The sequence below is a fragment of the Caretta caretta genome, chromosome 7 (assembly GCF_965140235.1).
Source record: "Caretta caretta isolate rCarCar2 chromosome 7, rCarCar1.hap1, whole genome shotgun sequence".
Lineage (NCBI taxonomy): Eukaryota > Metazoa > Chordata > Testudines > Cheloniidae > Caretta > Caretta caretta.
In genome coordinates this window covers 1,723,978-1,750,436 of record NC_134212.1, presented here as the reverse complement: position 1 = coordinate 1,750,436, position 26,459 = coordinate 1,723,978, and the positions used below count along the sequence as shown (strand labels likewise).

Genomic DNA, 26,459 nt, shown 5'->3' with positions numbered 1-26,459 from the left:
GGTGGGTAGGGTGCTGGATCTGTCTCAGAACAGATACATGGGGGTCTTCTGACCTAGCTCAGAGAGCAGTTGCAGGGAATGTTCCATTGCCAATAGTCTGAGCTTCATCTCTCTGTTCTTCTTGGCCCTGGACTAAAGGACTCAACAAAAAAACAACTTTTGGGAGATATGGGACTCTCTTAGGCAACGGACACTCTTGGAGTGTCCGTAACTCACCAGTATAGCCTCCTGGTAGGAGGAGCAATATTTGAAGCCTGGAAAAATAGGTATACCCCATCATGAGAAGACAGATCTCCTGGGGGGAAAGCAGTCTCTCACCTAAACTACCTATACTAATACTAACAACACTGAACTATCTTATATAGAAAAAGTAAAGAGAAAGGCTGAGCACACTAAGTTGGCATGCTAGTGTTCCATCTGGGGCCTAGGAGATAGGGAAGGAACTGAGGACAGTTTGCCTGCCCACTTCTAGATAGCCTCAGTGTTTGCCACAAGGAGGCATAGGGCTCACGCGTGTGCCAAACAAGCACTGCTAGCTAGAAATTTCAAATCAAGGGCTTGAGAGACACATGCACACCTGGAGTGGTGCACCCATAGTGACGCTACTCGAAGAAGAGCATTTTTGCACACCGACTCACCAATCTAGTGAGGAGGGCTTTCAGCTAGATTCAAAGAGGGCAGGTAACACAAGTCCAAAGGCAGATATAAAAAAGGGGACCTTAAGAGAGCTGCATATTGGCAGGGGGAGAGAAGAATGGAAAATTGTCACAGGCACAACAAAAAGAACAACAGTGGGGAAATCTGCTTAACATCTTAGATGTCTATACACAAATTTAAGTAGTATGAGGAGTAAAGAGCATGAACTGTAAATATTAGTCCATAAGCTAAATTATGACTTAGTTGACAATACAGAGACTTGGTAGGATAAATCTTATGACTGGAACACTGGTATAGAGGAGTACAGCTTTTCAATATAGGAGGAAAAGGGAGGAGATACTTCATTATACATCAAAAACATATACTCCTGTTCTGAGGTCCAAGAGGAGGTGAGAGGCAGTCCAGGCAAAACTCTCTGAATGAAGATAGAAGAGAGGAAAAAATAACAAAAGAACAAACAGGGAGGAAATGAATGATGAGGCATTTCTAGAACAAACAGAAATGTCCAAAACACAGGACTTGGTAACAATGGGAGATTTCTACTAAGACATCTAGTGGAAAAGTAATATGGAAAACACAAAACAGAATGGATAAAAAATCAATGATTTAAAAAAAAAAAAAAGCAAAAATCGGTTTTTAATTTAAATAGGTTTTTTCCTCAAAAAGCATTTTATCAAAAAAATCCAATCTAAAGATAGTTTTAATTAAGATACATTATAGCTCAAAGATCTCTCATCACAGAATAGGGATTATAAATTCTAATTCTATACTATGAGACAATATATTCATGTAATATTTAAGAAAAGCTTTGTAAATGAGTTCCAATAGTTCATGGATTAGGGACCCCATTTTATGAGGTTCCAGGAGCTTCAATATAGATTATTTTGGTTAATCTTTCTATCTACCCAGCGGGATTCAGTACTCAGTCTAGAAGATACCATCAGAGATGCTTAGTTTTGCAGTTCTCAAACTGTGGATGCCTGTTAACACCAAAAATGTTTTTAAATAAAAATATAGAGATGAGAAATACCAGACCTCAACCCTATTGTCCTCTGCAAATTTGTGTACACAGAGTCAATCCCTCACCTCTCTCTAAAAGTGCAAAGTTTCAAAAAGTTAAATGAATAGAAGATTGTTGGGGGCAGAATAGAACTGGACAAGGAGAATTAGTCTGGAGATAAAAGTGAGAAGGGAGGGACAGGCAGTAGAAACAAAAGTGAAACCGTCTGAGCAGCATATTCCAGAAGTCTTGAGGTCTTTCTGAGTGTAGCCTTCATTGATTTGAGATCTACCATACCATTCTCTCATTAGAAGGAAAAACCTATAATGGCAGCAGGCCGTAAAAGAGACCCAGTTTGGGAATAAGAACCATTCAAGAAATATATGTTTGCTGATAACGTTTTAAAGAAAGTCACACCCGTGAACTGGTGGAAGTCACTTAAGCACTTGGATTTAGAGACTGTTGAAGTGATAATCTCACTTAACAGCAGTAGCTTATTCTGCTGGTGTAGAAAGAATATTTTCCTCCTTTGGACTAATTCATTCCAAATTGAGAAATCGTTTGGGACCTGAAAAAGTAAGGAAGCTTGTTTTTCTTTTCCAGATTATGAACAAACAGGAAAATAAAGGTGAAGATGACTGAGTTAGCTGCAGAAGCCAATATTTTAAGTTTCTCATGTTGACCTGGCTGACATAGTCAATTTAATTTTAAGTATTTAATTTACTATTTTAGTTAAAAACAAATTAAACAAAAACAAATCTGATTTTAAAAAACGTGAATGTTTAACTAAATTCAGGTTTCAGAGCGGTAGCCGTGTTAGTCTGTATCAGCAAAAAGAACAAGGAGTACTTGTGGCACCTTAGAGACAACAAATTTGAGCATAAGCTTTCGTGGGCTAAAACCCACTTCATTAGATGCATGCAATGGAAAATAAAGTAGAGAGAGAGAGAGACACACACACACACAGAACATGAAAATGGGTGCTGCCGTACCCACTATAATGAGAGTGATCAGTTAAGGTGAGCTATCATCAGGTGGAGAAAAAAAACCTTTTGTAATGATAATCACGATGGCACATTTCCAACAGCTGACAAGAAGGTGTGAGTAACTGTCAGGGGAAAAATAAGCATGAGGAAATAGTTTTACTTTGTGTAATGACTCATCCACTCCCAGTCTTTATTCAAGCCTAATTTAACGGTGTCCATTTTGCAAATTAATTCCAATTCAGGAGTTTCTCATTGTAGTCTGTTTCTGAAGTTTTTTGGTTGTAGTAATCCCATTTTTAGGTCTTCTAAATTCGGCAACACCCATTTTTTCATGTTCTCTGTGTATATATACACAGACAGACAATCTTCCTACTGTATTTTCCACTGCATGCATCTGATGAAGTGGATTTTAGCCCACAAAAGCTTATGCTCAAATAAACTGGTTAGTCTCTAAGGTGCCACAAGTACTCCTTGTTCTTTTAACTAAATTCAGAAATTCATATGCTTGTTTTGTTAAAATATTACGTTAGCTGTTGAAGAAAAAAATCCAGAACATAACACGTTTTTAGTTAAATAAAACAATTTAAATGTCTGTCTGGTGATGTTCTCCTCCTAATATAGCACGGCAAGAAAATCCTCCAAATATTAACGATTAACCTGTTGAATTGGAGATAGTTCACCTCCCAATGACTTCATCAATATCTGCTTCAATTACCTTTAGTAACTGAAATAACTACTCACTCATTTTCTGATATAGCCGTAAAATTAATCTGAAAAATTTTCAAAATAAATCACTTTAAAAATGTATAGTGTATACCTTCTAAAAATGAAACCTACATCCATCTCTGAGTTGTGAAGAATGTGTGTTAAGGTTATAACAACCAACAAGAATGCACATTTATGTAGAAATCCATGATTAAATCAAGTCTTCCTGACTAGTGATCTAAATCATGATTTAAATCAAATCCACCCTGACACAAAATGTCCAATAACTCCTTGGAATGTACTGGGAACAACTTTTCAGAATATGGAAGTAATAACTAGGGGGACAGCCATTTTACACTAGACTCTGTCCAACAGGAATTGGCTGTGAATCTGAAGGTAGAATGCACTTTGGGTGAAAGTGATCATGAAATTATAGATTTTGTGATTTTAAGGAAAGGAAGGAGTGAGAGCAGCAGAATTAGGACAGTGCACTTCAAAAAGAGCAGACTTTGGCTTTGTTAAAGAACTAGGAGATCCCATAGGAAGAAAATCTAAGGGATAAAAGGAGTTCAAGAGAGCTGGCAGTTTCTCAAGAAGACAGCATTAAAGATTCAACAGCAAACTATCCTGATGCAAAGGAAAGACAGCAAAAATAGTGAGGCAAATATGGATTTATCAGGTGTTCTTTAATGGTTTGAAAATCAGAAAGGAATAGTACAAAATGTGGAAACATGGGCAAATTGCTAAGGAGGAGTACATAAGAACAGTGCAAGCACAGAGACACAAAATCAGAAAGTCTAAGGCACAAAATGAGTTACACCAAGTAGGGGACATAAAAGGTAGTAAGAAGAGGGTTTACGAATATATCAGGAGCAACAGATAAAGGAAACCATAGGTTCCCTTAGCAGAGAAGGAGAGCTAATAGCTGACAGCTTCAACAAACCTAAGGTTTTAAGTACTTATTTTTCATCAGTCTTCACCTTAAAGATTAATGGTTACTAGATAGCCAACACAATTAATATTAATAATGGGGAAGAAACAAGCCAAAATAGGGAAAGAGCTAGGTTAAAGAATATCTAGACAAATTAGATGTATTCAAATCATGGCCCAAAGAAAGGGTACTTAAGGAACTAGCTGAAGCAACCTCAGAACTGTCAGGATTATCTTTGAGAATTCACGGAGACAGACAAGGACCCAGAAGACTGGAAAAGGTCCAACACAGTACCTATATTCCAAAAGGCGAACAAGAGGACCTTTGCAATTATCGTCCAGGCAGCCTAAATTCAATACCTCGAAAGACACTGGAACAAATTAAACAATCACTATATAAGCACCTAAATGATAATAGGGTAATAAGGAATAGCCAGCATGGATTTGTCAGGAACAAATCATGCCAAATCAATCTAATTTCCTTCTTTGACACGGTTACTGGCCTAGTGGATAGGGGGGAGGGGGGCGCAACAGATGTGATACATCTTGATTTTAGTAAAAAGAAAAGGAGGACTTGTGGCACCTTAGAGACTAAAATTTATTTGAGCATAAGCTTTCGTGAGCTATAGCTCACTTCATCGGATGCATACAATGGAAAATAGTGTGGGGAGATTTATATACACAGAACATGAAACAATGGGTGTTACCATACATACTGTAAAAAGAGTGATCAGGTAAGGTGAGCTATAGCCAGCAGGAGAGTGGGGGGACCTTTCGTAGTGATAATCAAGGTGGGCCATTTCCAGCAGTTGACAGAATTTGGCACATGATGGCATATATTACATTACATTTCTGATATAGCTGTATGGCCCCAGAGTATGCCAACATTTTTATGGCTGACTTAGAACAACGCTTCCTCAGCTCTCGTCCCCTAATGCCCGTACTCTACTTGCGCTACATTGATTACATCTTCATCATCTGGACCCATGGAAAAGAAGCCCTTGAGGAATTCCACCATGATTTCAACAATTTCCATCCCACCATCAACTTCAGCCTGGACCAGTCTACACAAGACATCCACTTCCTGGATGCTACAGTGCTAATAAGCGATGGTCACACAAACCACCCTATACCAGAAACCTACTGACCGCTATGCCTACCTACATGCCTCCAGCTTTCATCCAGACCACACGATCCATTGTCTACAGCCAAGCTCTACAAGACAACCGCAATTGCTCCAACCCCTCAGAGACAAACCTACAAGATCTCGATCAAGCGTTCTTACAATTACAATACCCACCTGCGGAAGTGAAGAAACAGATTGACAGAGCCAGAAGAGTACCCAGAAGTCACCTACTACAGGACAGGCCCAACAAAGAAAATAACAGAAAGCCACTAGCCATCACGTTCGGGCCCCAACTAAAACCTCTCCAACGCACCATCAAGGATCTACAACCTATCCTGAAGGATGACCCATCATTCTCACAGATCTTGGGAGACGGGCCAGTCCTTGCTTACAGACAGCCCCCCAATCTGAAGCAAATACTCACCAGCAACCACACACCACACAACAAAATCACTAACCCAGGAACCTATCCTTGCAACAAAGCCCATTGCCAACTGTGTCCACATATCTATTCAGGGGACACCATCAGAGGGCCTAATTACATCAGCCACACTATCAGAGGCTCGTTCATCTGCACATCTACCAGTGTGATCTATGCCATCATGTGTCAGCAATGCCCATCTGCCATGTACATTGACCAAACTGGACAGTCTCTACATAAATGAATAAATGGACACAAATCAGATGTCAAGAATTATAACATTCAAAAACCAGTTGGAGAACACTTCAATCTCTTTGGTCACTCAATTACAGACCTAAAAGTGACAATTCTTCAACAAAAAAACTTCAAAGACAGACTCCAACGAGAGACTGCTGAATTGGAATTAATTTGCAAACTGGATACAATTAACTTAGGCTTGAATAAAGACTGGGAGTGGACGGGTCATTACACAAAGTAAAACTATTTCCCCATGTTTATTCCCCCCCCACATTCTTGTCAACTGCTGGAAATGGCCCACCTTGATCATCAATACAGAAGGTTCCCGCCCCCTGCTCTCCTGCTGGCAACAGCTCACCTTCCCTGATCAATCTTAGAATCACAGAATATCAGGGTTGAAAGGGACCTCAGGAGGTCATCTAGTCCAACCCCCTGCTCAAAGCAGGACCAATCCCCAACTAAATCATCCCAGCCAGGGCTTTGTCAAGCCTGACCTTAAAAATATCTAAGGAAGGAGATTCCACCATCTCCCTAGGTAATGCATTCCAGTGTTTCACCACACTCCTAGTGAAAAAGTTTTTCCTAATATCCAACCTAAATCTCCCCCACTGCAACTTGAGACCATTACTGCTTGTTCTGTCATCTGCTACCACTGAGAACAGTCTAGAGCCAACCTCTTTGGAACACCCTTTCAGGTAGTTGAAAGCAGCTATCAAATCCCCCCTCATTCTTCTCTTCTGCAGGCTAAACAATCCCAGTTCCCTCAGCCTCTCCTCATAACTCATGTCTTCCAGTTCCCTAATCATTTTAGCTGCCTTTCGCTGGACTCTTTCCAATTTTTCCACATCCTTCTTTTAGTGTGGGGCCCAAAACTGGACACAGTACTCCAGATGAGGCTTCACCAATGTCCAATAGAGGGGAACGATCACGTCCCTCGATCTGCTGGCAATGCCCCTACTTATACAGCCCAAAATGCCATTGGCCTTCTTGGCAACAAGGGCATACTGTTGACTCATATCCAACTTTTCGTCCACTGTCATCCCTAGGTCCTTTTCTGTGGAACCGCTGCCAAGCCATTCGGTCCCTAGTCTGTAGCGGTGCATTGGATTCTTCCGTCCTAAGTGCAGGACTCTGCACTTGTCCTTGTTGAACCTCACCAGATTTCTTTTGGCCCAATCCTCCAGTTTGTCTAAGTCCCTCTGTATCCTATCCCTACCCTCCAGTGTATCTACCATTCCTCCCAGTTTAGTGTCATCTGCAAACTTGCTGAGGGTGCAATCCACACCATCCTCCAGATCATTTATGAAGATATTGAACAAAACCGGCCCCAGGACCGACTCCTGGGGCACTCCACTTGATACCGGCTGCCAGCTAGACATGGAGCCATTGATCACTACCCGTTGAGCCCGACAATCTAGCCAGCTTTCTATCCACCTTATATCCACTCTTCTTACAGTGTGTATGGTAACACCCATTGTTTCATGTTCTCTGTGTATATAAATCTCCCCACTGTATTTTCCACTGTATGCATCCAATGAAGTGAGCTGTAACTCACGAAAGCTTACGCTCAAATAAATTTGTTAGTCTCTAAGGTGCCACAAGTACTCCTCTTCTTTTTGCGGATACTGACTAACACGGCTGCTACTCTGAAACTTGATTTTAATGAGGCTTTTGACAATTCCAAATGTCATCCTCAAACAAACTAAGGAGTGTGGTCTAGATGAAATTACTATAAGGTGGGTGCCCAACTGGTTGAAAGACCGCACTCTAAGAGTAGTTATCAATGGTTTGCTGTCAAACTGGGAGGACGTATCTAGTGGGGTTTCATAGGGGTCTACCCTGGTCTGACATTCAATAACTTAATGAATTACTTAGATAATGGAGTAGAGAGATGCTTATAAAATTAAGAAGACATCAAGTCAGGAGGAATTGCTAGAACTTTGGAGGACAGGATTAACATTCAAAACAACCTTGACCAATTAGAGAATTGGTCTGAAATCCATAAAATAAAACTCAATAAAAGACAAGTGCCAAGTACTACTTAAGAAGGGAAAATCAAATACACAACTACAAAACGGGGAATAACTGACTAGGTGATAGTACTTTTGAAAAGGCTCTAGGAATTACAGTGGATGAAAAACTGAATGAATCAAAAATGTGATGTAGTTGCAAAGAAGGTTAATATTCTGGGGTGTATTAATAGAAGCATCATGTGTAAAATACAGGAGGTAATTGTCCTGCTCTACTTGGCACTGGAGAGGCCTTAGCTGGAGTCCTGTGTCCAGTTCTGTGCACCACAATTTAAGAAAAATATAGACAAATTGGCAAGAGTCCAGAAGAGACCAACAAAGCAATAAAATGATAAGCTACTAGAGACCCTTTTTTAAAAAGTGCATAATCCTACCTCTACAACTAGTTATAGAGGGGTCTTATGGAATCCAGATATAAATTTGTTTTGGCAAATATATAATATAAATAAACCTCCTGAGTAATCTCTTAATATGGCTGACTTAAAACTTAGACTCTAAAAATCCTTATTTGGGAAGTACTAAAGCTGTAATGTATAATGAAAGACTGTGTGTACCAGAAAATGTTTTTAAAAATTATGAGAAAGTATCCAAAGAAAATGGATTCATTTGAAAACCATTTAAATTTTATCATAAGGATTCAGTTGAGATTATTTAAAATACACATTCTGAGAAATGACCTTTTACATTTTTACTACTAAGAATATACATGAACTCAAAAATTCAATACTTCATTAAAATGTATACAGATATGAAAAGTAAAGCATAACATTTTGATCTTCATGTGATAAAGTGCTCAGCTGAAAACAGAGAAGCCTCATTATGAAAATATGAAACAACTGGAGCTTTCACAGAAACATTGTACTGTACATTTTCATAGGAATAGGAAGAAAGTACCTTCACTCCTATAAAGTTACAATTGTATAAAGTGGTGGGCTAACTCGCCAGCTCAGGAATGAACCAGTGCCATGCCAGAGCCTGTTTCAGGCCCTGGCCTCAGGGTACAATTATTCATACACAAAACATTCATGAAGTAACTTAAAACAAAACAGGTTGCAGTACCCAGAAGCCTTTCTCCTTGTTTCTGTCAGCCCCTGAAAGAGGACACTCCTCTTCCTTCAATCCCCTGCTGAGTCATATTATTTTTATTTATTATTTGTATTACCATAGTACCTACCAGGCAGCCCTTAATCCCTTCAGAGCAGTTTCACCCTGTCACTGTTTGTAACAGGACACTTGTATACATTTGTCACTCTGCTGGGAAATGGCCATGCCATTTCTTCAGTGTTGCTGCAAATGGCACCATTATTCTTTGATAGTTCAGCAAAGATATTTTTCCATTAAAACCCAATTTCATAGCTTCTAATGACTGACCCAGTATGCAATCTATTAAAAAGACTTTCACAATGGTAACTGTCTTCATCCTTTTAATTTGCACCAGTCTGATAGACATTTTAGATATGTACAAATACAGAGTCTCTTCTCGGAACAGTTTACAATGAAGGAGACCGATGAAGCATGGTAAAGGGATTCATCAAGACAAGCAAAACAGTAGGGGTGAATTTTGCAGACACTTTGTTAGTTCCAAGGGATCTTTGTGGAGCGAGGGGTTAGTTTTTCCTCCATCCAATCTTGTTCACATTACTTAGAAGAACTTTTTCTATCAGTCCCACTTTTTTTATAGGTGGACCATACCCCTGTCTCATAGATATGTCCCTCCCATCTGTTATCACATAGATCACTGCACCTCTCTCAATTGCAATAGCATAACATCCATGGGACAGCTAAAGCAGTTGCTTATCAGGAAAAATATTAAGAAAATGTATAATTTTGGCTGTTTTTAGCATTTTGTCCCTTTTTTAAAAAAAGTGAACCACAGCAACTCTCCCTCCCGTTTGAGAAAAGAACTGACCAAATGGAACCGGGGAGAGCCAGCAACAAGTGACCTGCCACTAACCACAGTCTGGGAATCTCTGGTTTACACACCAATAATACAGTATCTAGAGCATGTCACTGGATTACTCAACCATTTACTAATTTACAGTGGAACCTTACTAATTTTACACTAATGACAGAAAACCACTGCAAATTAGCAAAATCGGAAACATAATAAAAGAGCAAGGATGATACAGTACCAGGTTAACTTTGTTCATTTTGACAATTAAAACGGAATTATAATTTATAATATTTTATAATGCACTAAAATGTTCTATCATACAGTTGTAAAAATAATCCTGTTTTAGAAATAAAATAGTTCACTACAGACTTAAATATTTGATAAATGGGGAGAAATACAGAGGTGATGTATTAGAATTCACTGCAAAAGACCATGTTCAAGAACAAAGGTGAGAATAAAGGATATGATATTCTGTGAGGGGAAACTTCTGAAATAGATTCAAATTTTTATACATAATGTGCCTCGAAACCATACATACTGAATTACTGATAAATCTGTAAATGGCTGTACTGATACCATACTCATTTCAGTACAAGACAGAAATAATTATAAAAGGAACCTAACAATTTCCCCAATTTTGTGAAAATACAGAAGTTTAAATTTGTCTAATAGAAAGTATAGGTAAATTATAAACTTCATACGAAACACTAAGCTGTCATGGGATAAGAGGAAAGGTCCTCTCATGGATAGGAAACAAAGGGTAGCAATAAATGGTCAGTTTTCAGAATCATCATGTTCCCATTACGCCTCTGGCGTTTAGGGCAGCAACAAAGCACCTCCATTCCTATCGGTTTCTGGCAAGTCTGTCAATGGTTCACCAGCTGTGCCCCAGGTTTTTCAGCTCAGTTTCCACAGCTCTTTGCCATGTTGTTTTGGGGCAGCCTCGTTGTCGCTTGCCTTCAGATGTCCATCTTATTGCTACTCTGGTGATGGAATCAGTTTCCATCCAAAGCACACGGCCAATCCATCTCCAACGCCTCCTGACAATGATGGTGCTCATCATTGGCTGCACGGTGTCAACAGATCTTGGTTGAGATTGTTCTGGGCCAAAAGATAGAGGATTTTTCTGAGGCAGGTTGTATGGAATGAAGACTGTTGGGACATGTCATACTTTCTCATTTCCCAACATTCTGCACTATAAAGTAAATTGAAAGTATACAGCTCTGATAAATCTTGAGTTTGGTTTTGGTGTTGTATTTTGATGATTTCCAGACAGTATTTAAGGCTACTGAAGGTGTCCCTGGCTTTACTGATTTTGTTCTGGATGTCCTGGCTTGTTTCACTATCCTGGCTGATGGTGCTGTCCAAGTACGTGAATGTTTCTACACTGATGAGAACATGATCCTCCATCCGTACTGGTCATGGTGAGGCAATATTAAAAGTCATGATATCTGTCTCATTACGATTGATTTTCAGTCCAATTTGCCTGCTGAATGCGTTGAGTCAAGTTGTTTTTTCTTGTATATGGTATGTACTAAGAAAGCGAGATCATCTGCGAAATCCAGTTCTTCAAGGAATGAGAAGGGTGTCCATCTAACGCCTCTTGGCATGTCTGCTGTTGTACGCTGCATTACCCGGTCAATAGCAATGTTGAAGAGGATTGCAGACATGATACACCCCTGACATACTCCTGTTTCGTCTTCAAAACTGAGCTCACTAATCAACACTGCATGTAAAGTTGAAATAAAAGCTTCTGGTGATGATGATTATATGAAGAGGGATTCATATGCCCGCAGAATGCACCATAGGCTGGAATGCTATCAAAAGCCTTCTCAAAGTCTATGAAGTTTATGTAGAGCTGCTGTTGCCATTCTAAGCATCGTTCTATTATGTTTCATAGAGTGAAGAACTGGTCTGTGAATCCACGCCTTTCCGAAAACCGGCTTGCTCTTTTCCGAGAACGCTATCAACTGCCTCTGATATATGCTGGACTATGATCTTACATAATACTTTGCTTGGCGCAGATAAAAATGTGATACCATGCCAATTATTCCAATCACAGAGAATTCCTTTCTTTAGTATCTTCACTATAACCCCATTGGTCCACTCATCTGGCATTTTTTCCCTTTCCCAGATTGATGTAAATAGAGGGGCCAGGATAGATGCTGCTAACTCAGGATTTACCTTGAACAATTCTGCATTTAAGTTATCCTTGCCTGGAGCTTTCCCATTTTTTAAGGATTTGATGGCTTGAATGATCTCTGCCTTAGTTGGTGTCTGTGTTGATATCAAGATCATCTTCTGCCTCCTGAATGTTGGGAATCATTAAGAAAGGGCTCAATAATAAGACAGAAAATAATCATATTGCCTCTATATAAGTCCATGGTACACCCACATCTTGAATACTGCATGCAGATGTGGTCGCTACCTCTCAAAAAAGATATATTGGACTTGGAAAAGGTTCAGAAAAGTCAACAAAAATTATTAGGGGTATGGAACGGCTTCCGTATGAGGAGAGTGTAATAAGACTGGGACTTTTCAGCTTGGAAAAGAGACTACTAAGGGAGGATATGATTGAGGCCTATACAATCATGACTGGTGTGGAGAAAGTAAATAAGGATGTGTTATTTACTCCTTCTCATAACACAAGAACTAGGAGCTCACCAAATGAAATTAATAGACAGCAGGTTTAAAAACAAACAAAAGGAAGCATTTCTTCACGCAATGCACAGTCAACCTGTGGAACTCCTTGCCAGAGGTTGTTGTGAAGGCCAAGACTATAACAGGGTTCAAAAAAGAACTACATAAATTCATGGAGGATAGGTCCATCAATGGCCATTAGCCAGAATGGGCAGGGATGGTGTCCCTAGCCTCTGTTTGCCAGAAGCTGGGAATGAGCAACATGGAATGGATCACTGGATGATTACCTTTTAATTCCCTCTGGGGCACCTGGCATTGGCCACTGTCGGAAGACAGGGTACTGGACTAGATGGACCTTTGGTCTGACCCAGTATGACCATTCTTATGCTCATTTGGCAATTATTTTCTACCATTCTCATTGAATGGTAAGAGTGAACAGCTTCTAAAAAAATTTCTAATTTAGTCCAAACTTCCACATAATTAGATTAATTTAAAGACAAACATTCTTCATTATGAAAAAAACTGAATATATTTAGCATGTAGATGGGAACAGTTATGGGAAATAAACTGTATAAAAATTATAAATTTAAAGATCTATGTTGTCCACTGTCATGGAAAATTAAAATAATTTAGAAACTAATTCCACCCCCCCCTTTTTTTTTTAGCTTGAGGCTATGCATTATTCCTTACATAGTCACACAGCATATGTTTCTCAAATGCTGCATCTAGTTTCCATTCTCAGTCACTTTATGCATCCAATGAAGTGAGCGGTAGCTCACGAAAGCTTATGCTCAAATAAATTGGTTAGTCTCTAAGGTGCCACAAGTACTCCTTTTCTGTTAGTGGAAGAGTTGACCATACTCAGGCATTTGTACATTTTCTCTGTTCCCATTTTGCTTCTTTCTTACAGCTAAAAAGGCCTGAAAGATATTAAATATGCTTTGTTTTCTGTTGTTGTATTTACACTAGAGACATCAGGTTTTGACTTCTCCATGTTTGCTGGAGGACTAGTAGAATTATTACTCTTATTATTACTTATTATTTCAAAGGCTCCTATCACCATGATATTCAAGTGCCAACATCATAAGAGACAAATTTGAGCAATTTAGAGATAAAGGTGTTTTAAACAGACTCTTTAGAGCCTATTATCAATACTTATTTAACCCAAACATTTGGTGAACATGTGGGGAAAAAAGCTCTCCGTGAAAGCTGAAAGAGCCCTCACCTATTCAAACTGAGGATTCACAAAGCTGCACTCTAGTTCTCAGTTCCAAGGAATCCCCCAGCAAAGGAACAGGAGACAAGACTTGGTATTACTAATATTTCTAAGAGAAAAAGCAGGCAGTTTCTTTGTTGTTTGCTTAAGTCCTTTTTATAAGCTTTTTATAAGGCAGAAAGGGCAAAATGATTGATTTCTCCTTTGCAAGTCACCTCCAAAGCAGACTCAGTCATCTTTGTTTCAGAGTAAAGAAAATGCTGATAAGACACTTTCATACTCTCAAGTGGAAAAAAAAAATGCTCTGTTTTAGGGTTTATTGCTTTTAAATATACTCTCAATAAAACACTTCCGAGAAACTTTGCTTTGGTGTTCTACTCGTCTCAGCAACCATTTATTGCTTTATTACTGAGTACTACAAATCAATGGGGATTTATCCCTGAATAATTGATTTTGTTCAGAAAGATCAAAGCAGCCGCTGAAATTTTCACCTTTGGAGATGCACTATAAAAGTTATCAGAAATGCATGTCATACTACCTTAATGGCAGCAGGTGCGACCTATCTATGTAAGGTACAAATTCCAGATTAACTCACTGTTACTAAAAACTTCATAATTGCCACTTACAAATCTTACCCACAAGAAAAATATATGTTTTGCCTAGTAAATGCAACATCAAGCCACTGTTACAGAGAAACTTGCAGCATACGCTACACATTACAAGTCTGTTTTAAAGCTAAGCTAAATGTTAACTCCTCATAGATTTTACATACAAAAGCTTATTCAGGTCCTGAGAAAGAAGAATTAGTGTACAGAAGTAAACATAAAAAGAAAAGGAGTACTTGGTGGCACCTTAGAGACTAACAAATTTATCTAAGCATAAGCTTTCGTGAGCTACAGCTCACTTCATCAGATGCAGCCAATGAAGTGAGCTGTAGCTCACGAAAGCTTATGCTCAAATAAATTTGTTAGTCTCTAAAATGCCACAAGTCCTCCTTTTCTTTTTGCAGATACAGACTAACATGGCTGCTACTCTGAAAGAAGTAAACATATATCCCAGAAATTGCACCCTCACATTACTATTCACAATTAAACCACAAAGTATTATATCCATAGTAATCAAAAGCTTCCAACAGTGAGAAATAAGGCTGACTTCAGGGGGACTCCACATGGGTACAAGGGACTACTCATGTGGAGTACAATGAAAGATTGGAGCCCTATGTAATTAGGAATGTTGACCCTCATTTGAGCAACAGGCTAATTATCCTATATCAGAGACAACCCATATTTAAATCCAATTCAAAAAAAGGTTATATACATGAAATTGCATAAGTATTTAATCAAAATATTACTCAAGCATTCAGAAACCGATCTAATCAAAATCCACATAATCAGAGATAAGACGGACTTACGAAGATTTAGCCCCTTAAAACAGGGGTTTAGGAATCTGTCATTTTTTGCAAAAATAAATGACAAACTAAAACCATGAGCATGATTTTTGGTTGTTTTTTTAAGATGCATCCCTACAGCCTACACTACTGTAGGATCCAAGAGACTTACAACATTGATGAACTGGCAAAAGTAGGCTGATCAAAGCATAGGACTGGAGAGAGGTTACCAGTGGAGTTCATCAAGGATCAGTCGTGGGACCAATCTTACTGAATATTTTCATCAATCACCCTGGCACAAAGAAGAGGAGTGTGCTAATGAAATTTGCTGCTGATACAAAGTTGGAAAGCATCATCAATACAGAAAAGGATCAGAATATTATACAGGAACATCTGGGTGATCTTGAAGACGGGAGTAACAGAAAAACTGGATGAGATTCAACAGTACGAAGTGTAAGGTCATGAACTTAAGGTCTAAAAAGAATTTCTGCTATAAGCTGGGAGCTCATCAGTTGGAAGCAACAGAAGAGGAGGGAGATTTGAGTGTGCTGGTCAAACACAGGATGATTATAAGCCACCAATGTGATGAGGCTATGAAAAAGGCAAATGTCTTGCATAATGCATCCTACATTTCCAGTACAGATAGAGAAGTAATAATGGCATCGTACAAGATACTGGTAAGACCTCCTTTGAAATGCTGTATACAATTCTGGTCACCCATGTTCCAGTTTGAATTAATCTTTCTTGAACAGGTGCACAAAAGAGCAATTAGGATGGTCAGGATAACTGAGTGCCTATGTTATGAGAAACTGGAAGAGCTTGGCTTGTTTGGCCTAACAAAAAGCAGGCTGAATAGGTATATAATTGCTCTCTATAAATACACCAAGCACCAGGAAGGGTAAAGAGTTATTTAAGCTAAAGAACAATGTTGGCATAAGAACACCAGGGCATAAACTGTCCATGAAATTAAAAGAAGGTTTCTAATCATCAAAGAGTGAGGGTCTGAAACAGCCTCCCAATAGGAGTTGTGGGGGCACATCGCCTACTCTTCGCTGGGCTGTGATGTTTTGGTCTGATTTTGATTGTTGGGTTCAGTGTGCCAGTGGCCTGTGACATACAGGAGATCACTGGATGATCTGGTGGTTCTTTCTGGTCTTAAACTCTTATTCTAAATCATATAAAGAAAAGGAGTACTTGTGGCACCTTAGAGACTAACCAATTTATTTGAGCATAAGCTTTCGTGAGCTACAGCTCACTTCATCAGAGCTCACAAAAAGCTTATGCTCAAATAAATTGGTTAGTCCCTAAGGTGCCACAAGTACTCCTTTTCTTTTTGCGAATACAGACTAACACGGCTGTTACTCTGAAACCTGTCTAAATCATATCAGTTCCAGAATTATCCCTCTGGGGGGAAAGAAAGGGAAAGTTGTCTTACCTGTGACTTTTCATTCTTGGAACCTCCACATCAGATAGTTTTCACAGTGGGACATTCCATGTCATAGCAACTGGAGGCAGACTAGATGTCTAATCTGAGTCTAGTTTTAGGATTCTCCAGAATGGTGAATTCCAAAGCTGAAAAAAACCCTGCATCAAAGCTTAAAAGTGCTATTCAGCTCAAATAATTTGCAGCAGACCCTTGACATGAAGTTTAGGGATGGAACACCCTCTTCTCTTTCAAACTATTCAACAAATAAGCATTAGCCAGAAAAACACCCTGGACATAGTGCCATCCTTTGAGGGAGCGCCAGACTGTCTGACACACAGGTCTAAGAATGAAAAATAAGATAAGACAAAGTTTTCCCTCTCAGTCCCCTCCCTCTTCTTGTCTTCACAGCAGGATGCAGAAATTAGTAAATCATCCCTAGAGAGGGAAGAATGATTCAGTTTACCCATGTAGAATTGCACCCTGACTGTATAAATTGGTTAGTCTCTAAGGTGCCACAAGTACTCCTTTTCTTTTTGTGAATACAGACTAACACGGCTGTTACTCTGAAATCTGTAACAACCTTCCACCAAACACTGCATCAGCTGAGGGAAGGATGTCAGCTTGAAAAAGTGACTGAGTTTATTACATGATATTTTCTTTCTTTTAGGCCTCTCTCTTGCAAGACTTCACAAGGACTCAGTATGCACAGATCTTTATGTAGAATTGACACTTTGGTATTAATGTCTCCTTACTGCTCTTTTGTGATGCCCATTGGATGGATCTTGTATAATATTGCTCAGAAATACAACCTACCTACCTCCCTAAACTATGTCCTTGCCTCCTTCGTAAGTCATCTGTTACAGTGCTACATAAGAGCATTCTAAGACGACACACAATACTTCGCACCTTGCCATTTTTGTAGAATTGGTGGTATTTGTGAAAATTTCAGAAAATAAACTAGAAGAGATAAGCCAAAATAGCATAACTCTACAAACCACATGTCTATTTGATTGACATTCATATTTATGAATTTAGTCACTGGAAGCAATCAAAGCTCTTGCAATACAATTACTGGAGTGTATTTGTGTAGCTATAAAGTAAAGTTACAGTTCCCATTTTTCAAGGGATTATCATTCAGATGTAAACGCTAGCTCTTTATATAAACAAGTTTGTTGTAAAGAGCACTGCAGTAATCCTTCAGGTAAACCCATTTAGTTTGCAGACTGATCCCAGTAGATTTTTCTCTACTGTATTATTCCCACTGCAGCACTAAACATTCATGTTAAAATTATTTATAAAACTTGATAAATATTACTAAGCACATGCAGGACACTGCACTTCTAATGGATGAAACTAAGTTAGGAATTTATCCTAAAATGTTCAGCATTAATAAATAAATATATATTTTGCATGTTTGTTCCTGAAGAATTCCAAAGCATTTCACAAACTATATACAAAATTACTTCAGCTCGTCGGTAGCCATTTTCTTAGCAGCACAAAGCAACAATTTATAAGACCGTAAGACTAAAAGAATACTATATCCCACCAAAAATACAGGGGGGGAGTTGAAAAGAGACAACGTGGTTACCAAATCGGGGCAGACTAGATTAATACCAGAGGGCAAATGGCATTGGCACTGTCGGCAGACAGAATACTGGGCTAGATGGACTTTTGAACTGACCCAGTGGTATGGCCATTCTTCTAGTGTATGCTAGATTTTTGTCTTCTCTCTCCTGCCCCCCATGTCTCTATTCAGTAATCCTCCCCTCCCGCCAGAGATTTTTTTTTTTTATGATGCATACAGACCTTAACTACTTGTTCTTGTTGTTTTACAAGAAGGGTAAAAGGTCTGGGGAAGGTTTTTTACATTAGAAATTGAGGGAGCTTTCTACCCTAGAAGACTGGTGATTGTACTACAGGGTGAACCTCTCTAGTCCAGCACTCTCCAATCCGGCAACTTCTGTGGTCAGCATGATTTTTAGCTTACTCTATAAAATTGCCAATTGATGTCTTGCTAAAGAGCTGATTGTAGTTTACCTTTTCCCAGTACAGTTGATATTGAAGACTTGTGAGCTACCCATAGAAATTATTTCTTAGAGATTAAGAAACTTTGTAGTTTAGTAAAACAAATGTTGTACTGCCTCTTACAAGCCACTGTTGTCAGCTGTTCTTATTAATAGGAGTAGAGGTTAAGGCAGATTTATGGACATGCAAAACAAACCATGTGGCATCTTAGCCTTTCATGCTCAGCAACTCTGTTTATTAAAGCAAGCCAATGCTGAATGAAATCAAGTGGTTTTGGACACCAAGTTAACTCTGTGAAGGCATCAGTGTCTGCTACATTTCACTTGTGTTGGGATCATCTGATACTGCTAATCTTTACTCACTCTTGTTTTAATCTTGACAATTCTTCGCTCCACAGGGCTTTAAAGAATCTTTTTGTTAAGTAGGTTCACAGTAATGTAAAAAAATAAGTTACATAAACTTTAGTCCAGCCTCATAAAACTGCCAAGAATAATTACAAGCCCATATTCAAGATCTAAAAGATTACTCACCGCGGGCAACCAAGTTTTACAAAGTTGCTTTAGGCCAATTCTGCAACTGTTCCAGTTGATAGCACAATTACTGGGTACTTTTGACAAGACTGATCATTTAAAAAATGCACTGCTTGCATTCATGTCACTGACAGCATTAGTTTATTTGCTCAACTGGTCCTGGACACATTTTCCTCATACACAAGGTTCCAAAAAGAGCTCTGAGCAACTTGAAAGCTTGTCTCTTTCACCAGCAGAAGCTGGGCCAATAAAAGATATTAACTCATTCACCTTGTCTCTCTAATATCCTGGGACCAACTGCAAGCAGAAATGAAAGAATGATGGCTGAGGAGCTGATTAAAGATTTCATTTATTGCTTGGGACCAACGGGCAGATTTAACTTTCTTTACATAAAGAACAGACAGATCATTTTTTTTAAAATGGATATTTAGATGTTTCATAACAAATATGCTAACCAAGGAGAAAAGAGGAAAGTAAAATATTAGCTTGCAAAGCCTATATGGCAACAGTTGAGCAAAGAAAACTAAAATATCCCTGTTATACTCTAAAAATGCAAGAGGTTGCGTTGTGGAAAATGACACTGTTCTTAGGTATATATAATCTTCCAGTTGACAGAACTAGAGTATCTACATAGGCAATCTGCTACTGACTTAGAGCTGGTGCACTATAGGGCAATAATTATAACACTAGGACTGAAAAAGGTAAAATATGAAGACAGATAAAGGGGGGTGGGATTATTCTCCCTGGAAAAGAGAGAATACAGTAGAAACTTCCATGGCTATCAAACATGCTAGTGCAGAAGAGATATTGATATATTAAACTAAAAAAGTTCAGAAGCTTCAAAAACTAGGTTTCATTTAAAAAAAATGAGGAAACAAAGTAAATACAGAATACAAGTGAAGTAATTTTACACAAAGGATGTTAAACATAAAATAAGTTCCGAGGACGAGATGAATCATCAAAAGAGATTTCAGTGAATGTAAATGAAGGCAAGGATTGTATTTGACCGAGATGACCAAAATATGATGAACAAAAATGTACATGGGCTTAAAATAAAGCCAAACCAGTAGGCGCTTGTGAAAGGGTCTGCCAGGCCTTCTCTGCCTGCTACTGGAGGTGTTGGAGCTCTGACATCCCCCTGCTCAAGGAAAACCCACTCAAGCCCAGGCTACCAAGACTTGGTCCTCCACAGGACTGGAAGGGCCAGGAGGAGACACTAACAAATCAGGAGCCAGCAGACTAATTAAGAAGGCTGGCTGCTTCTTCTCAGGGACAGTGCTGGCCCAGAGGAAGAGCTCATCAGTGCTAACTCAGAATCCCAGGACTAGGTCAGGGCCTCGCCTTCAAGCGCTGCAATTAAGCACTTGCCTTTGAAGTTGTGTTTATTTAAAGGCACAAACAGCCAAATTCTGATTTTGTTATTTTTACTTAACTGTTAAGACTGATGCCGAGCTTTTAGCACGAGCTACCCTTCTTCAAGCACACACCCATAACTTTCTGACTTCAGGGAGCACGTGAAGTGCCATGGTTGGCCCTGCAAAAGGGGGCACTAGAGAGCTGCTTTTGGGGTGTGTTTTTGTTGCAGTTGTTTAAAGATTTTAATATTGGGTAAATGCCAGCACATTGACTTGTATTCAATTTGAGATCCATTATAACCCCTAGATCCTTTTCAACAGTACTACCGCCTAGACATTCCCCATTTTGTAACGGTGTATTTGATTGTTCCTTCTGAAGTGTAGTACTTTGCACTTATCTTTACTGAATTTCATTTTGTTGATTTCAAGCTAATTCTCTAATTTGTCATAGCCATTTTGAATTCCAGTCCCATCCTCCAAAGTGCTTGCAACCTCTCCCAGCTTGGTGTTACCCACAAATCTTACAAGCATACTCTCCACTCCATTATCCAAGTCATTAACAAAGAGAATGAATAATACCCCAGACCCAGAAATAACCACATTAGATACTCCCTCTCAGTGTGACAGCAAACCATTGATAACTACATTTGGACTACGATCTTTCAATCCATTGTGCACCAACCTCAGAGTAATTTCATCTCGACCACATTTCCCTACTTTGCGTATGAAAACGTCATGGGGGATTCTGTCAAAAGCCTTACTAAAAAACAAGATATATCAAGTCTACAGCTTCCCTCCTCTCCACTAGGCCAGTAATCTTGTCAAAAAAAAAGAAATTAGGTTGGTCTGACATGATTTGTTCTCGACAAATCCATGCTGGCTTTTATCCTTTAAGTGCTTACAAAGTGATTGTTTAATAATTTGTTCCAGTATCTTTCTACATATCAAAGTTCGGCTGATAGGTCTGTAATTCCCTGGGTCCTCTTTGTTCCTCTTTTTAAAGACAAGCACTATGTTTGCCTTTCTACAGTCCTGTGGAACCTAACCGGTCCTCCATGAATTCTCAAAGATAATCGCTAATAGTTCTGATGTCACTTCAGCTAATTCCTTAAGTACCCTTAGATGAATTTCATCTGGCCCTGCTGACTTAAATACATTTAAGATATCTAAATATTCTAACCTGTTTTTCTCTCTTTTGGCTTGTGTTGCTTCCCCCTTTTTGTTAACATTTTAATCAAACATTCCTTTTGTGTTGCTAAAGATTCTTGATACACCTTTTCTAGACCTTCATTAACATGTAAATGAAGATTCCCTAACTGTTGCATTGTTCGTATGAAGCATAATTCAATTGTGTAACAAAGGAAATACGGTACTAAAAATCGAATACAGATATGAAAAGAATAAAAGCTGGATAACACGTCACACCTGACAAACAGACACACAGCCAAAGCTTTCATGTTATGTCCAAAAACCTGAACAGAACAGAAAGAAAATACACGGCTTATTATGACTTTCTTCATAGCCTAAACACAGGGCAAGCCAGCCCATAATCATCACTAATCAAAAGTAAAGAGAATGAAAACCTCTATGAATGAAATGAAAACATCAACATACTTAATTATCCAAATGTTCAAGCAGCAGATTCCCCTTTCATCAGATTCAGGTTTTTTTATATTTGCTCTGATTATATTCAACAATTTACCTATCAAAATTTCTTCTTGTACTAGATGCATAATTTAACTAGATTTGACAGTACTGTATCTATCTATACTTATTTTAAATATTTTACATCCCCTAAGCTTGTCTCATCAATGCAAGGAAAATTTGAACATAACTCCATTAACACTAACAGGAGTTACCTTTATTTAATCCTTCAGACTTAAATCTGTACGAATTGGTTCATGGATTCAAAGATGATGTCTCATGTATAAACCATTACATTTTTACATACATTATTCTTCTCGTTCAAGATCTGTTCTTCCTTAAACAATTTCAAAACATATCCCGTTATGCTAAAATATGTCTATGAAAAATAAAGGACTTGCTATCTTAAGGCTATACTACCAACAAGGATAAATCATTAAATACTTTGACTTATGAAGGTTTCAACAATACTGGGTGAGGCCAGGGGGAGAACCAAAACTCCAAAGTTTGCTGAGCTTTATATGAGACAGGGTGATGTTTGTTTTTTAAACCACATTTTCCCTTCTAAAACCAAGGGCCTAATTTAATTTGGTCAAAGTTTGCTAGGGCTTCCCTCCAAGATCTAGCACAGTAACCTCAAAACTTTAGAAGACAGTGAAATCCTATTTCTTTTTGGACTCTGAAAGCCACAGCAGGGTATAAAATAATATTGTGATTACAAAAAGTTAAGGCACATAGATGTTAGTTGCAACAACGTCAAAGTAAAAGAAGTAGTTCTAGCACTAATTATTATTGCGGTAGTGCCCATACATAATGTGCTTTACAAATAGTCCAAGAGAGGAATGTCCTGTTTTAGCATTACAATGTGCAATAGCACAAATAAGTTGCAAAATAGGTGTAAAGAGCTATTTTACTTTTAATAGCAAAAAAAAAAAAAAAAAAAGCAAATTGGGGCTAATAGTACTATGCTTTGTGGCCTTCCTTATTTCCAAAGATTTATCAAATATGGAGGTACTTTTTCATTTGGTGAATATGTTGCTAAATGTTAAAGCACTTTAATGTTAGAGGCTGTTATGCCACCAAAGAGAGCTCTGAAACAAACCCGAAACTGAATTGCATTTGACAGCTTGAAGAGAACACATCAACAAGTACCAATAACCATAATTCTCCTCCCCCAAAATATTCAAATAATTAAATTGTTGAAAACCTTGCACAAACTGAGTCGGTCAAGTGAGTTGATTCAGTGTACCAAATTTCCTAATCAAAAGACAGAAAATAGATCTAGCTTACCTAGCACAGTATAGAAAAATATGAGGCTACTCAGATTTTAAAGGTGAACAATATTAACTGATCTATGTCAATGTTTGTAAAGTAACTATTATCACTGACCATTAAAAGGACTATAAAGGCTTCAATTTATCCTTCAGAGGTGGATTGGATGCTTCCTCTATTACCTGATATCACTTTATAGAAGATAACACTTTAAAAGGACTTGAAACTCTTGATTGCTTTTTTCCCCCCAAAAAGGTCCTATGATGCTTTTGCAAAACTTCTGATATTAAGCCAGGAAGCACTCTGTACAAGACTGAAAGCAGGTACATTTTTACCTGCTCTTCCAATACATAACTACTGTGTTTTCTACTGCAACAACAGAGCAGAGCAGAGGATTCTTTCAGGGGGTAAACGCTTAAAAGTGCTCACTTTTGCCCTCTGGCTGCAGGACAGGAACTGCAAACAAAGCATACAAGCCTTCCGACCCCCACCAACTGCACAGAGAAGGAAAGTTCCCCAGGGAAGAAAAAAGCATCAGATGCCCTACACTAATTATGATTATTTAGGAAACTGAATTGCCCACACACTGTTAGGCTACATCCACATCAGCATTCCATTACGTAGACTGAGCTCAGCACCCACCACTACCACCCAAAAAAACCCCACATAAACGGAGAAAAGGATATTAGATGTTCAGAATTTTCAGCTTTTAACAATCGAAGTAATAAAGTTAGCAGCAGATTTCAATTCTTTATAATAGTGTGTAATTTTAGGTAAACAGAGAAAAACATCAAGCACCACGTTCATACTCAAAGTCAAGGGGAAACAGTTTTGGCTGCAACTCTACCCTTAAATAACCATATTGTGGTAAAAAGAAAAGGAGTACTTGTGGCACCTTAGAGACTAACCAATTTATTTGAGCATGAGCTTTCGTGAGCTACAGCTCACAATGAGCTGTAGCTCACGAAAGCTCATGCTCAAATAAATTGGTTAGTCTCTAAGGTGCCACAAGTACTCCTTTTCTTTTTGCGAATACAGACTAACACGGCTGTTACTCTGAAACATATTGTGGTAAGTATTGTAAAAGGCCACACACAAAAGCACATGATCTTACATATTGCATACTCAGCAGGATGGACATTTCAATCTTTGATGGTTCAAGTCAGACCCTACAGTACCGTTTTGGCAGTTACTGGGTAGCTGCTTACATTTGATTCCTTCCTCCAAGATGTCTCTCTGGCAGTGGAATAATGGCCTAACTTTGTACAGCAAACTGCCTTTTCAACTGCATATCTACTTGTTACGGGGCACAACACTTCAGAACCCAAATATGTAGCTTCTTAATAGCATGGATAACAAACGGTAAAGAACACAGATAGAAAAGCCCAGCAGAGGAAGCTAAGAAACAATTACTAGCAGACTCCACACCAATGCAAGCTCATGTCCGAAGGGACATCATGTGTGGGTTACAGCAGCCCTAGATTCCCTTCCCCCATTCAAACCACCCTGTCTTGTATTAATCTGCAGCTACAGTGGCCCAGGACGTTCGGGAAGGATGAGAACTGTTGAGGTTTTTGCTGTGAAATTCATCTCTCAGTAAGGAAGGACTACAGGAGGATGAGCGGAGAACACACAGCCCGGGAAGAAGGCGGGCAGGAGAATAACCTTCCGACAGCCCCTTGCCCGCTCCCCGCCCGCTCGGACAAGGGGACCCCGATAGTTCCCTGCCATCACTGCTCTCCACGGTGCCTCGTTTCCAGAGGGACGCACTCAGGCTCAGAGCCGAGGATTACCAGCATTACCGCTGTCAGTCGCTACTTCGCTTTGCCCGTCGCTTTTACCGCAAAAGTGGGACATAAGGAACCGCGCACCCGAAGAGACAGTTTACAGGGAGGGACCCAAGCCCAGACCTCTCGCCGTTCCCCGTCCTGCATGGAAACTGTGTCCCCGCACCTCCTGCTACGGCTCTTCGGCACCCCTGGGCCTGGCGGGTGGAGCCGCACCCCGGCAGGGGACGCCCCTTCCCCGCTGCCCACGTGCCCCCCGCGGGACGGCTCCCGGTGCCTGCCCCGCTCCCCCCTGCCGGCAGCCGCCCCCGGGAGACGGACCCCGCCCCGCCGCCGCCGGCTCCCGCGCCCCCTCCCGGCCCTTACGCTCGAAGTCGGAGTCCTCGTCCTCGTCGTCCCGCCCGGGCTCCTCCTCGCCGTTGGACTCGGTCTGCATGGGCTCCCCGTCGAAGCTGACCGCCTTGCGGCCCCCGGCGGCGGCCTCCTGGTCGCGGGCATCCCGCAGGCGGGTGAAGTAGTCGGCAGCGAAGCCCAGCAGGTCGGGCGGCCGGTGCCGCAGCACTTCCACCGTGTAGCCCTGCAGCAGCTCGGTCAGGCCCGGCGGGATCTCGATGCTCATCGTGCCGGAGACTGGGGCCGCCTCCCCCGGCTGGCTCCGGCTCCCTGGGCTCCGGCGGGCTCGGGGCCTCCCTCCTCAGGGCGCTCGCTGACTCCCGCCTCTGCTGTCACACAAGCCGCTCCGAACAGTCGCTATGCGACTGCGCATGCTCTGCGGGAGGCGCGGGGCGGAGCCCGATGGAGGACAAGAGCTGCGCATGCGCTCAGAGGTAAGACAAGTCGACCTGTCCAGAGACGGTAGGGGTGAGGATGCGCGTGCGTCACAGTAGGGACACGCGCAGAAGGCGCGTCCTCGGATCATAATACACTAAACCCGCCCTGGGGGAGGAAGGGGGAATAATGCGCATGCGCATAGTGTGGGTTGAATTGAAAAAGAAAGCAGTACGCGTGCGCAGCAGAAGAACGCGGGAATCTGATGTGACGGGAGCGACATTGGGAGGCTCACTAGTTCCAATCACCTCGAGCGTGCACTGCCTCTCGAGCCTCCCTCTCCTGACCCGGCAATGCCCCCTCTGCTGGGGTGCGGCGCGGGTCTCCCCGACCCAGGCCTCCGCCTCTTTCCTCGACGTGGGG

At 40.2% G+C, this 26,459-nt stretch overlaps 1 protein-coding gene across 1 annotated transcript in view; it reads right to left on the bottom strand.

Moving 5' to 3' along the window:
• The window catches only part of PRKAR2A (protein kinase cAMP-dependent type II regulatory subunit alpha), a 163,157-nt gene extending 137,131 nt beyond the window's left edge, over positions 1–26,026 (bottom strand). The window contains exon 1 of the mRNA XM_048859373.2: positions 25,635–26,026. Within this exon, the coding sequence (XP_048715330.1) occupies positions 25,635–25,887 (253 nt within the window). The 5' untranslated portion in view covers positions 25,888–26,026. The remainder of the gene's footprint in view (positions 1–25,634) is intronic.
• Positions 26,027–26,459: the final 433 nt, after the last annotated feature.